This window comes from Austrofundulus limnaeus, unplaced genomic scaffold, assembly GCF_001266775.1.
Source record: "Austrofundulus limnaeus strain Quisiro unplaced genomic scaffold, Austrofundulus_limnaeus-1.0 Scaffold1151, whole genome shotgun sequence".
Classification (NCBI taxonomy): domain Eukaryota; kingdom Metazoa; phylum Chordata; class Actinopteri; order Cyprinodontiformes; family Rivulidae; genus Austrofundulus; species Austrofundulus limnaeus.
In genome coordinates, this window is record NW_013953553.1 from 35,211 (window position 1) to 49,948 (window position 14,738).

At 37.1% G+C, this 14,738-nt stretch overlaps 1 protein-coding gene across 1 annotated transcript in view; it reads left to right on the forward strand.

Moving 5' to 3' along the window:
* Positions 1 to 14,738, forward strand: part of cep128 (centrosomal protein 128) — a gene marked incomplete at its 5' end in the record, with an annotated part of 70,640 nt that overhangs the window by 31,268 nt on the left and 24,634 nt on the right. Inside the window, 2 exon segments of the mRNA XM_014030971.1 lie at positions 3,837 to 4,001; positions 6,379 to 6,543. Of these exon segments, the coding sequence (XP_013886425.1) occupies positions 3,837 to 4,001; positions 6,379 to 6,543 (330 nt within the window).

Sequence of the window (14,738 nt, forward strand, 5' to 3'; positions counted from 1 at the left end):
CATCCATCCATCCATCCATCCATCCATCCATCCATCCATCCATCCATCCATCCATCCATCCATCCATCCATCCATCCATCCATCCATCCATCCATGATTACTGAGATGCATCAGAACAAGATGTAACTTGTTAAATTGTGAGCTTAAAGCTGTTTGATGGATCTATTTGAACCATCTTCCTTGGATTTTGTTTTAATGCATAGTTGGCTGTACTGAAAGCACATTTTTAGTGTACAAGCACAACAGTAGCATTAATCACTTCATCTGCCACGTGTTGGGAAAAAAGAGAACGCTATTCAAATCCTTTTAAAAATCTTTGAAGCTTTTTCTTAGAAGTACCACTGGAACATATTTCAGGTGTCACACGTTTAATGTGTTAAATCTTACATGTTCAAAGTCATAAACCTGCTGTTCAGGATCTTTTTCCAGTATGGGTCAAAGAGTCCGACATTTTAATTGACGTTTAGAGGAATCACTGACTCGCTGCTTAGATTTTGACTCAGTCTAACTTGCATCAGCCACTAAACAGCTGGGATATTTCTGACCCAGAGAGAGAAGTCTCATTTAGAGTAATTTTCTCCACTGGTCCAGGATTTGTCCTCTGAGTAAAAGAAAACCGAGGATTGCTGTGCTCTTACTGGTATGTGGTGACCCATGGATCTTCGTGGCCATGCTTAAGCTCTAAACTCATCCATATCAAACCCACAGAAGTCTCATCAAGGCTGTGCTTGAAGATTGGTGGTTTCTCTTAGCTTACTCCCTTCCCCTCTTCCTTCCTCCAACATTTCAGARGATTAGCCCTCCTGGGTAGGCAGTTTCTTGGGGTCTACTGTCCTCCCTGATATGGTTGGGTTTAGCCCATTAGCTATGTTGAATGGCATTAATATCTGACATAGCTCATTGTAATAGTGTCATTTCCAAGTGCAGAAAGGACAAGGGCGTTTGCTGAAATGCTTTTAAATACTAGCCTAAGGCTGCAGCAGATGTCCAATAGAAGCACACCCAATATTCACACAGCATAGCTGGAAGTCTGTATTGCAATTTTGCTACAATCGACTGTAAAAGAGAGCCTAAAATATTCTAATTTTCTTTGTCTTCTCATGCTTCATTTTTTCCCTACTTGTCTTCCCTCTTGCAGTCTCGCTCAGTTTTAATCCCATTCTTTTTTACCTCCCTTCAGTTCTAATTTGTATTTTCACTTACAGCTTCTTTTCCCCCCATATTATTATACTCTGCAACACTTCTATCTTTTACAGCCTCTYCTCACTGTTTTTCTTTGCGATTTAATATGTTTGGAAAATGGAAAGTATGTGACATTGTTATTATTTCAGACAAAACTAATAGCTGAGGAGTCTCTTTGCGAGCAGCTTTAGATGCTGATGGAGAAGGTAAAAACGGCCAAGACTTAAGAGAACTGGAAATGGCTTAAATCTACTTTCTTATCCAAATTCATAATGATGACTGTTTGAAGAGCCCAAATTGACTTCACAAACATTATTGTGAGTTTATCCTGTACCTGTCACAGTGGGAGATTGGAAAGAATTGGATTAGTGTTTATGGTATGAGCCCATATTATACATTCGAACTGATTCAAAGTTAGACATGATTATTTGCACATACAAGTGTTTACCACAACCTCAGTCCTGGGCCAAGTACTCAGGACATTGAGTTGCAGTTGGCCCAGATCCATCAAAAACAGGAGCATATAACAGTGTTTTRAGAACTGAGTCACACCTCCTGGGAATGACATTGTTGAAGGAGGGGGCAGGATCCTGAASACTCAGATGTAGATATGTTATGTGCCCGATTGTGTTGCAAGGCGTGTAACTAGATAGTCCCACAGAACTTGCTGTTCTCACAACAAATTAATCATATTATACAAATAATAGCACATTGGTTATAAAATATTCTAACCATCTCAAGCATAAATTTGTATAGGTGAAATGTATTTGAAATGCCTGTGACATGCCTATCCTTCATAAAAAAGTCATCTTTATACATAATAAAATTTAAATAGTACACGTGATTTTACCTATTTTGTCACATAATCTGCCTATTTTCTTTTAAATTTGGCTCAGCCAAAGTGAAACAGGAAGTGACATCAAAGGGGAACTCATTAATAAATAAAATAAACTTGCTGGTCTCTGTTTTTAAAACAAAATTATTTAAACTTTAACTTTTCTTTGTCTCTCTTTGATAGTGACTAAAAATAATCTAAAGAAACATCAGATTCTTCTCTACAGTCTGTGTTGTTAGCTTTTGTAACAACGCTCTGTTTACATGCTGACATTCCCCTTTGACATCATTTCCTGTTTCTTCACATGCAAATATCTCAACAACTGTTCATCTCAGTGATGTGAAATTTGTTTTGCAATATTTTGTCAATGTTACCTTTCTAAAAATGCATTCATGTTTATAACAAAAATTTGATGTCACAGGCACTTTAAGACTCAGTATAAATCCATAAATTCCTTACAGATCTCTGACAGAGAATTGGAAGTGCTTTGGTAAATTTGCCCTGCTTTCTTTTGTTCAGTTTATGTTAATGAAGTTGCATGTCTGATTACATTGTAATGCTTTTGTCAGTATATTTTAAGCCTAAAATCAACTAAAATTGCAAACCTTTGCACCTCTGTTGGTGTTCTTTTTTTCTGGCCTTACAGCAGGGCTATTCAACTYGCGGCCCGCGGGCCACATCCAGCCCGCGAGAGACCAAAATTCGGCTCGCCAATTGGTTCATTCATCTCTTAAGCTCAAACCCCCWGTTTTCTACTTTAATTACTTTAAGTTCTTTTAGTTAGACATAGACATGTTTGGTATCTACAGAACCGTCAGAATCTTGGCTACAAGCTGGTAAAAACATTTCTGTGCACACTAAGGACAGTTAAAATGACAAGCAGTTGAAGATAAAACTATCAAAGTGAAAATAAAATTGGTTTAAAAATTTGGCAAGTCAGAGATGTCAAAATAATATTTGTGTCTAACAGGGGGTATAATGTGTTCTTTTTGTTTTTGATATTGTTTTTTTATCACTACTTTTATAGGGTGAAGTATATTGTAATCATGATTAAATGCAGCAAAATAAACTATTAAGGTAACAGATCTTTGTAATACTTGGTTTATTTACATAATAAACTTAATTGCTGGATGTCCAGCCCCTGAGCTGTTGACTTGCAGTAACTGTGGCCCCCGGAGCAGTTTAGTTGAATAGCCCTGACTTACAGCCTTACATTTGATTGAATTTACAGTTTGATTAAGGATAATAGGCCTACAGAAAATACTAAAGATTGTTGAGGTTAAATGAAATGAAAAATGGTTGACGCAATATAACAGTTTTTAAAACCACAAAACTGAAGAGTGCGTTCACTCCCTTTTTCTATGAAACCCCACCTTTGCCTTCAGAAGCCACATAATTAGGGCCACATTTGTCTGCATTGAGAACATAGCCGAAGTTGTGGAAAAGTACAAGTCAGGGCTCATTTAAAACAACTGCACCAAACCCTAAARATTCAATGAAGCTCCATTAAATCCATTGTTAGGAAATTAACAGATTGTCACCACCACAAACCTACTAAGTGAGGGTCGTCCATCATGACTCACAGAACAGGTAAGGAGGGCATTGCTCAGCAGTAAGTTGTAGGATTGAACAATGATAGCGTGTGGAAACAGTTTGTATTTTAACATATAAAATACAAATATTATAGAAAACTGGATTCCCAAGAAAGAAACAAAATAAACATAAMTTCCTATTCGAAGTTGATCATTTTGGGCTAAATATTCCAGCAGCCTTGATAATTTCAAAACATTCGATGTTTCTCTTTTACTCCTATAACCAGGCTGATGCAGCATCAGACAAGGAGCTGTGTGCGGCGCTGCACATCAAATTGGACAGGATGAAGGATGAGTGTGATAAGCTGGCGGCACAGCTGTACACCAAAGAAGAGGCACATTCACTTCTGCACAGAAAATACCAGCAACTTAAACAGGAACTGGAAGACAAAGTAAGCCAAGAAGCTCTTGCCATGTTTTCTTCCTGTAATGACTATCATTACCAGGCAGATTATCAGTGCAGATGTTTTGTTGTCGTTCCAAGCTGTTTATGCTGATTAGAGTTGTGACAGAGATGATTCAATGACTCTGCAAGCAAAAGAACTTAATGTCATACAATAAGATTCACGCTATTAAGTGTTTTACACACATAATGTAGTAAACAACAGCATGAACTTTATTGACTGTGCCGTTTTTAAATTGCTACTGTAAGTTTTACCATTAATGTATCTAGCAGTTAAAAATATGATCTATTTGATGATCTGTAGCCTAGCGGTATGTTTCATATGTATTTGTATTTGTAAATGCGGTACATACAGCTTTTAAAACGAGATTCCAGCAGTGTCAGTAGTAAAATTGTACAAAAACAATGGTTTTTAGACAGATGTTGCTTCTCTCCCTCCTGCTGTTGCTTTAGAATCAAAGCTATTTCAGAATCCAGTGATCATAAAAACCTAAGAATAGTTTTTAAAGTAATGTACCCATTATATTTTCTATATACATGCTCCCCTTAGGCTCCATCTTTTGTAATTTTAACATCTTTTTTCATTCCAAAGCACACGACAGTCAGATCTACTTTCATTCGAAGTGTAATCATTCCTTTTCATGAAAAAAATTGTTTGACTGCCGCACTCAGGTAAAAGCTTGGATGGCTTCAAACTCACTAAATTTCAGTAAAAATAAAACTGAAGTTATTATTTTTGGTCCCAGTGGAAGCTGCAGCGTTTCTTCTACAGATCTAGAGATAGCTTTCAGCTATTTGTAAAATCTGTAGTATCTCTATAAAAATTGAGGGTGATATTTGATTCCAGTTTTAACCTTGAGAAAAAGATTAGTTCTGGAGTAAAGAGATACTTTTTTTAAAAAATGAGGCTTTTATCTAAAGTTGTTTTTCTTTTTATCCTTTAATGACTGCACATGTGATCCAGTGTTTTATTACCTCCCATCTGGATTATTGTAACTGGTGTTAGTCGGGCCGGCTTCAAACAACTGCGCAAAAAAGCGGGAACATATCTCCCCAGTGCTGGCTTCCCTTCTTCGACTCTCTCTGTTTTAGAATTGATTTTAAAGTTTTATTGATGACCTACAAAGACCTGAATGAGACTCCTTTAGACCTGTCTGACCTTGTGCAGCTTTATGTCCCTCTAGATTCCTTAGATTGAATGATTATTTGTGTTTAGTTGTCCTTAGGTCTAGGCTGGTCCACAGAGGTGGTTGGGTCTTCAGTATGYGTGTAAATCTCCTGCTTTATCTCTAAGATATTATTTTAATTGGTTTGGATGACATTACAATGTTTCTTGATATCACAAAATCTGATATGATTTTGATTCAATTCATGAGTCTGTCGTCAGTGTCCATCCAACACAATCATTGCGTTAGATCAGGCACACAAAGACAATGTGGACTGATGTTTTTGTTTTGCCTTGATGTAATTGAATCATTAATAATTTAATTGCTATATCAATGTGGATCCTTGTGTTGTTACGCTGCAAGTCTTGGTTGTCCAGAGGTCCAGGCTGGTCCACAGAGGTTATTGAGCCTTTTTATCTCCTAAACTGTGGAGCCAACTGCCTCTTCACATCAGACAAGCTTTAACTTTTGGTCTTTTTGTCATACTGTAAAACAGATTTGCTTTCAGTGTATTTTCATACAGCATAAGAGTTGATTTTTTTTAAAAATTTTGCATAATTTTAATGATTTTATTTTATGTCTTACCATATTTTAGCTGTCTTTTGTTTGTTTGACCTTTTGTGTTTGGCTTTTATTGTTTTATTTGCAGCACTTTGGTCATCACCAATCGTTTTTTAAATGTGCCGTATAGAAAAGAAAAATACTTGATTTAAAGGAGTGCCACATCAACAGTATTTACTTCTGAATTTTTACCAATATATCTTTGGGAAGTATTAAGTTCAATTCACTTTTCCTACAGGCACCTGATAAATTGTATGAGGCTCTTTTAAAAAAGTCATGTATTGATTTGAAATTGGTTGAGTGCAGAAAACAGGTTCTTATTAATATATTGTAAGAGTTTTATTATCTCAATGACAAGATAGTGATTCATTGTCCCCAAGCAGCACTGATCACTGGGTTTCTGTCCTCTGACGCATCGATTGTCTATATGTGTTTAAACTATTGGCAATACTGACCAGAAAAGGAGAGAATAACAGAGTTTGAATGGCTCTCCAAGGATCAGCATTGTTTCTGTAGAAATTGTAAAAACTGAACTTGTYTGCAATGAAGATATATTTAGATTTTACTTTTTCAGCATGATGCAAGTGACATTGCCAAGAGTCCCATAAAGTTTTTCCGAAACACTGTTGTTATCATCAGACCCGGTCGAGTGAGCTGAGATGGACGTCTGAGTCTGAAGTTGTGAGGCTCGAGCAGAAGGTGTTGCAGCTGGAAGCAGAGCAAGAAACTGTTCTTTCTTCTTTGGGCGAAGAACTGGACACAGCCTGCCGCAGCCTGGCTAGGAACGGAGAAGACAAACTACAGGTATTTATTTTCTTACTGGTATTTCATTTTCGACAACACTGTTTGCCTTTTCTTGTGTTCTAATGAAACGTTTAATTTTATTGTTGCTTTCTTTCTAACCAGTAAAGGTTTAAAACAACCGCAGTCACAGTGTGTACTTACACAATAACTTTCCTAAAAGAGGCGACACATATACTGGTCCATTGTTAATTCTCTGTTTGTCTCTGACATTTAAGTCTTAAGGAAAATATTTGGGTCTTTGGTGGATGTTAAGTAAGGTGCCTATTAGGAATGGGTGGTTTATCCATCTTTTCCTCTATTCGGAACCAGATAGTGGGGGCAACAGCTGAAATGGAGATCCCCACACCTTAAAACAAAAAAACAAAACAAAAAAAACAAAACAAAAAAAAAAGGTACTTGATGTTTTCTAGGTCAGTGCGTTTCAAATGATTTTGTGTTTTGTCATAAATATCCACAAATTTCATTCTTCAAAATTTTTATAGGAATAACTAGGTTTTGAATGCTAAGCTTGCTTGCATTTAGAACCATACTGTTCTGGCAGAATGACTGTGCTGAATATAATTCAATGCATGCTCAAATATGAAGAATAAATAGTATTAAATAATTACATAAGCTGAAACCATCTAATCTTTTTGAACAAAGCAGTCATTTAAAAAAAATCAATCAGTCTAACAATTGTAGTTTTTTAAGTTTGTGTTGTGCAAAAGGCAGATGTTTGCTGCTTGGATTTTGATGCTAGGGAAGGTGTTGAAAGCTGATTTTGCCAAGGCCAAAGATCCAGAAGCTACAGAAACTACAGTAGTTGGCCATCTAAGGGGCACGTTTAACCATAGGTTCAATTTGAAATGGTTTTCAGCCCTTAAACGTTTGCATTTATAATTTAGATTTCTTTCATTTCCTTTATCTTGAGATGTTTAAGTTAAATTTCAGGTTTAAGTTACGTCTTGTTCAATTTTGGTTCAAATAAAGAACTTTATGTTTACTAGATTGTTAACTAATTATTTGAGTTAATATTACCTTAATGGACAGTGATTAAAAAAGAAAAAAAGAATGTTCTTCCAGACCTCTGTCCATGTCTATTATATAACTATAACTTGAATGTGTTTCAATAAACGGGTAAAAAAACAAACTTGTATCAGTGTCCAAATAGATTTTTTTTCTTCAAAGTTTTTTTTAATTATTTTTTAACAAACAAAAAAAACAACAAACTAACAGAAAAACACGCCCCTAAAAACCCTCCCATCCCCCCCCACCTATACCGGATCTGCTAACAAAACACAAATATAAATACATCATGTATCTGTAAATACAAAACACAGGTTTGTGTACAAAGAACCATTATTTGACCATTAGACAAAGTTATCTGCTGAAGTTTTTTTCTACGTAAGAAAAAAATGGCTGCCAGATGTCAAAGAATTTGTTTACAGATCCTCTAACAGTATATCTAATCTTCTCTAAATGAATGTAAGACATAACTTCTCTTAACCAATGACCATATCCTGGGGGATGTGGATCYTTCCATCGAAGAAGAATAAGTCTTCTAGCCAGTAGAGAGCAGAAAGCTAACACCGTCCTCTGATGTTCACTGAGGGAAGCTTCTGCTGGAGCCACCCCAAAGAGAGAGATGAATGGTGATGGATGAACAGTTCGTCCAAATAGTCCTGAAAAGGTATCAAAGATGCCTTGCCAATATCCTTGTAACTTTGGACAGGACCAGAATGTGTGCAGAAGTGTGGCAGGAGATTGTCCGCAGCGATCACATGTCGGATCCAAATGCTGTGTCCAAATAGATATTGACGTAACTGTACATTTTCAGAACAGCAGAGGGGAAGTGTTTTTGCAATACCTTTTTATTCTTGTGTTGACTGTTGTGACCAGAATTTGTGCTTTTTAGTCTCTTTAGTTTCCACCCAAAACAGTCTCCTGGAGTTACTCTGCCAGATGTGAGCTTGGTTTGCAGAACGAAGCTCTCAAGCTTCCTATCAGTTGTGCTGTTGTACAGAATTCATTTTAATGAACTCTTTGTAGTCCTGGATGTTCATCCATCATTTGTGACATGAACTGGGAAGTCTTGAATGAGTTGTGTGCAGCTATAATGTGTTCTTACTCATAAAAGTTTTATGAAAGGTTTCAATTGTGCTCAAATGTGATATATACCAAGGAGGTACTTTATCCCCACTGCTGTTCTGCATAGACCTGAATGCCTTCAGCCAAATAATCAACAAAACTGACTTTGGATACCAACTCAGAAACGGGGCCACTATCAATCACCTCCCCTACATGAATGACATCAAGCTGTARGCTAAGTTGAGCGAGACGTTGACTCATTGATCCACATCACCTGGACCTACAGCAGGGACATCAGAATGTCATTCAGGCTGGAAAAATGTGACCAAACGGTAACAAAGAGAGGGAAGGTAATCCACACGGAGGGAATTGCATTCCCTAAGGGGAGAATAGCAGATGTTGAGGAGAGCTACATGTWCCTTGGAATACCACAGGCAAATGAAAACCACAAAGAGGCCACAAGGAAAGCAGTAACAGACAAATACCTGCAATGGGCAAGACAAGTTTTTAGAAGTCAGCTCAATAGCAAAAACAAGGTCTTGCTGATAATCAGATACCCTGCTGGGATAATAAGTTGGCCAAAGGAGGTAATTCAGATCACTGATGTTAAAACACAAAAGTTACCATGCATGGTGGATTCCACCCAAAACCTAGTATCCACAAGCAATACACTAAGCACATAAAATGAGGCAGAGGTCGATAGAGCATCAGAGCCACCATCCAAGTTTAAATATCCAAGCTCCAAGAAGGTATCAGGAAGATTACCCTGGGAGAAAAGTGCTCAGTGAATGTCTCAGACAATGGAAACTGGAAGTGAATGAGTGAGGTGTAGTGGTCACCTAGGGGTGGAAGAAACCGTTCCACCTGTCTTTAACCCCTTTGATACCCCTACAGAGGTAAAACCCTTGCATGGGATGTACCACCAACAGATGGCTGAAGTGGCTGATGGGACCAAATCCTGCCGATGGCTGGAGAAGGCAGGACTGGATTGGATGGGAATATGATTTAGATGATTAGATTTTATTGTCATTGTACAGAGCACAATGAAATTACAGTTCAGAACACCCATTTAGAAGAAGACAGAACATAACAAACATCAGCTTATATACAGTATATGTGATGAACAAATTTATCTGAATAAAGGAAAATTCAAATTATTCTTTCCAACCTCACCAATCCTCCAAAAAACCTGCAACACTGAAGACAATGGTGTGTTATTTCTACATTGTAACATTACTAGAAGTATTGTATGGTGAATTATTAATGAAACTACTAGGAATGTGTATGTACTGGGGGAGAAAGGGAGGCATTTTTCATTGAATGGTGTCAGAGTAGCTCCCCACTTCAGTCCTGATTTTTGTTGTTGACCTACTATCCTCAGTCTTATGTCAGGCATGCCACAATATGGCTGCAGTATGGCAGTCAGACATGTCTGTAGTATGGAGGTGTTTTAAAAAGCAAGAAGAGAGCAATTCAGTAACTAGCCACTGTACCAGATCAACCATATGCTTCTCCTGCTTTTCAATAATCTCCTTTTTTACTCCAGCAGTGATGGAGTTCTTCAGCTTCTTGCAGGGATCGTCACCTTCTCTGCTGACATTAGCATGCATGTCACAGCTACACTGTTCTGACAAAACAATGTGGGTTTGTAGAGAAGCCATACAGTGGGGTGGTTCACGAGCAAGAGGCACATTTGTGTGCAGAGGAAATTTTATACTTTGGAGGTGCAGATACCATTACTGTCATAAAAAATATATGTTCAGACAAAGTTGTGTATTACACACAAACAAATCGACCTGTACCAAAAATCTTCAGTACAAATACTAGTATAACCTTTGTCTAAATAAAAGATAAAAAAAAATAAAATTCTGGAAGATAACTGAACTGATCCCACTGAGCACCTTTAAGTCCAGATTGAGGGCATTAGAGATGACTTCATTGAATTGTGAATGTTTTTAATAGTGATTGTTTGTAAAGTGTTTTAATTGTGTAACTCTGTGTAAATGTATACTTTCTGCTGCCTCTTGGCCAGGACTCCCTTGTAAAAGAGGTTTTTAATCTCAATGGGACTTTCCTGGTTAAATAAATAAATAAATAAATCTATAGGATAAGTTATAGAATCACAATCCATCATTCATTTAAACTTCTGACATGATTGAGCTACAACTCAAAATAATCTCTAATCCGTGTTTTATTTGCTCTTTTCTGTTCTGCTCGTTTCATTAGAGAAGAACCCATCCAGAAGACCTATACAATTTTTTTTCTTTTTGATTTTTTACCTGGATTACTGAGATGCATCAGGACTTTTCTGTTTATTTTCCCCAAAAAACGTTTTCCCAGTTTTCAGCCTATTTAATTTTTAAAACACTGGCTGCATAATCTGAATTGACTGCTTCATGATTTATGTAAAATAAACCATAAGACCAAATGAAATTCAGCCTTTTTTTTTACCAGAGGAAAAATGGGGTGGTGGGTGTTGCAGTTTATTTTTGCAGACAGATTCTGGACAGACCTTCTTTTTATTCTTCTTATCTTGTACCATCTTTCACTATTCACTGAATAATAAAGAGACACACAAAGAGAAAATCTCTCTTTAAAAATGTTCCACTTTGTCATCTACACTTGCTGTTAGTCTCAACAGTTCCCCCATCTGTTTCTCTCTGAATGTTTCCATCTTTTCCAATTTCCCAGTAGGAGGTGAAGCAAACATATGGCTTCCAAGAAAAAAAAGCCACCACAGTTATCCTCACACTCTGAAAGAGACACAAACCAGGCAGTCTGATGTTTAATTTAGCAGTTGCAAAGACTCTGGTGCAACAGCAGTTCTGCCCCCTTTTTTTTTAAATCGTCAATTCTTTCATTTAAAGCCCACAGACAACACTTTCAACTCCCTGCCTACTTGTTACGTTCTCCAGCAGTTTCACCTCCCTTTTGTCCGCCGCTGCACCAAACAAGCTTTGATGGTTGGAGAAAAAGTTAAGAGAACCCGAGCGAGAGGCTGAGACATGTTTGATCTTCCTTTGCAGTCACACGCTCTCATTGGGCCGTACACTCTCTGAAACGGGGACTACTGCACCATATTGTCGCACTTTAAGCTGCCAAAGCAGCAACTTGAAATTTTTTAGTTTGGATTTGAGTGACAAGCAGAAAAAAGTYTGTCTCTTTACACCAGTGCAGCAATGGTGTTTGCATAGACTCAAAACAGCAAGGGTTCAGAAAAGTTGACAGCTTTTCACAAATATCCCGTAACTATTTTTGGAAAAACACTAGACTTTTTGTTTATTATTTTTATATACTTTTAATCTTATTTTTGCTGTGTARGAGTCTTTATTGTGTTTGTCTTGCCTTTATTTTTAAAGAAAACGTTTTTTGGGGCAAATTTTGCTTTGTTAACACATTTACAGGAAGAGGCAACGAAGGTCACTACTCTGTATTACATACGACTGGAGAAAACTCTGCAGAAGACTTTGACACCATTAAAAGTCAAGCGAATAATGGGGGAGGGGTCCACATAACAATTTTTGGGTTTTGAAACACACATTTTCACATCATGGTAAACTTACCAAAGGACATTCTGTAACTGATCAACTGAATGTTAGATCCAGTTTTGTATTTTGTACTTTCTGATCTTTGCAGCCTTAAGGCTAAAACAGAYAATGGGTTGGTGTGTYTGTTATCCTGTGTTCTGTCTGTAGCCTAAACAAAAATGAGTTACGTTCTGACATCTGACGTAAAAGTAACACCTCCAGGGGTGTAACCAGGAAGAGCCTGACGAGGTTATAAGGTTGAGTCATTACGATATGGGTAGAAGTATTTTTGGAAATTTAGTTTTGCAGTCTCTTTGTTTAGATCCAGCCTGGACAGACTGGGCTGCTTTGTTTGGGCTTTCCTGATACGAGCTCAAGGCCTTAGCTGAGGCCTGTGCTGAATGCTGTGCTGATTGGAGTCAAATGAGAATAAAGTTTTTCTAAAGAAATCCAAGTGGATTCCTGCTTCTATTCAGACATGCCATTTTTGAATGACACTTTTTTTACACTACCATGGTAATGGTCATGGTTATGGGGAGTGGGGATGGATAAAGAATCCATATGAGCAGAGGCTTCTACACTAACATGACAAACTGATCTATGCCCAATTTCCACTTTTTTTGAAAAATTTTCCAACATTCTCATAAGTACTTGTCAACTTCTGAATCATCTTGTTGTTTAGTTTGATTGGTAATATTTTGTTAACTGGTTCAGACTCCCAACAACCTCCGGTTACGTGCTTTTATTAACTTCGATCACATTTGTTTCRAGACCCCATTTAGAAGTAAACATGTAGTGTGGATGAATACAGAGCAATAGGTTTGAATAAAAGTGGAGAATATTGGACAACCTGGAAGCAAAGGATATTATAAGTTCACCACGGTTTCCATGAGGTCACCTAAGATTACTGTAAATTATTCAGCAGATAACAGATCTCACAAAATGTTCTCTTCTGCACTTACGGCACGGAATAATGAACTGAAAAAAGRGTCTCTGCTGAATGTCTTTTTTTRCCCCACAAGTTGTTTGGCTGTATAATTGTTATGCAAATTGTAGACAAACTTTGAAAAAGGGAAATGCAAATTGGAGCACATTTGCATTAATGGTTGGAGAGTGAATAAACTGGTCTGCGTGAGGAAGATGGTACATTTGTGTTTACATTAGAAATTATTACATTTGTGCAACTGAATTTCTTTGGCCTTTTTTTCCACTCTTACTCATGTTTTCTTGTTATTAAACAGGCTGCAGCCAGGTCCGGTACCTCTAATAGTCGACTGTGCTTTGTATTTGTAATRTACATCAGTCCACTTATGTAAGGAGCTTCTCCACGGTTGAAACACTGGGAAAAGGCAGGTTGAGCTTTTCTCTTCCATAGAAAGTAGCTCATATTATTTCAAGATTTTTTACCCAGTGATTTTTTTTGTTTGTTTTCAATAAAGAAAATTGCTTTAAATGACTGAAAAGTAGATAAATCTAGTGACAAAAACACTAAGTTGATAACAGTTTAGCCCAAAAAGTTTTCTTGCACATCATCATGTATTGATTTTGGTCTGAATCAATGTGCTGCCTGCAACTACACAGCAATAGACATTTTATATTTTAGCTGGTTAGAAATGGGAATGTGTTGCCAAATATCTTTGGCTCCTGAAATGTCTGAGCTGCCCAGCCAGATATTTTCAACAAATAAAAGCAAAACATGTATGAGCCAATAAAGTGAAGCCATAACTGGAGAAGTAAAATCTATATTTTTCTTCTTTTTAGTCTATAAAAAATCTTGACACATTATGAATCAAAAGCTTTTTTTTTCCCTCTGTGACTTTGATGTCCACTAAGTATGAGCAGTTWAAAAGAATAAAAAAACAACTTTGTTTTCCCCACTGCTGAGCTGTATACATCTAATTGCTACTTACCTGGAATGTTTCTGCATCTGTTGGTAAAAGTAATGATGCAGTCCACAATAAATAATTTTTTAGGCTTGTTAAATTAAACACTGTTRATAAACATCCACTGCTACATTACATGTTTGATAAATGGGATAAGTTATATTTTCTCTGACAGTTAATACCATCAAGGCTAACAGTTGTTGAGTCTTTATTTTTTTGTTTGTTTTTTTACATCAAAGGCAGACCTCTGTAGAATAAACTCAAAAAAAAAATTCAAAGTTCATGCACCCAACTCACCCACACACCATACACACATTCACACACTGATGGTGGTAAGCTACTTTGTAGCCACAGCTGCCCTGGAGCACACTGATAGAGGCYGGGCTGCTATACGTTGGTGCCAATGGACCCTCTGACCACCACCAGCAGACAAGGTGGACATAACTGAAACTAAAGGGAGATTGAACCGGCAACCCACCGGTTACAGAACAACTCCATTAACCTCGTCGCAGCACCCCTTTTTTATTGAATGCTTTGACATGTTTTTTGTCACTGCAACAAAGCAAAATTTGGTCAGTTGTGTAGACATTCATGAAAAAAAAATTCTCTACTAAAAATATTGAATTTCATCCACACACCTACAAAACTATATGTACAGCGGGTAAAATAAGTATTGAACACATCACAATTTTTCTCAGTAAATACTGTATATTACTAG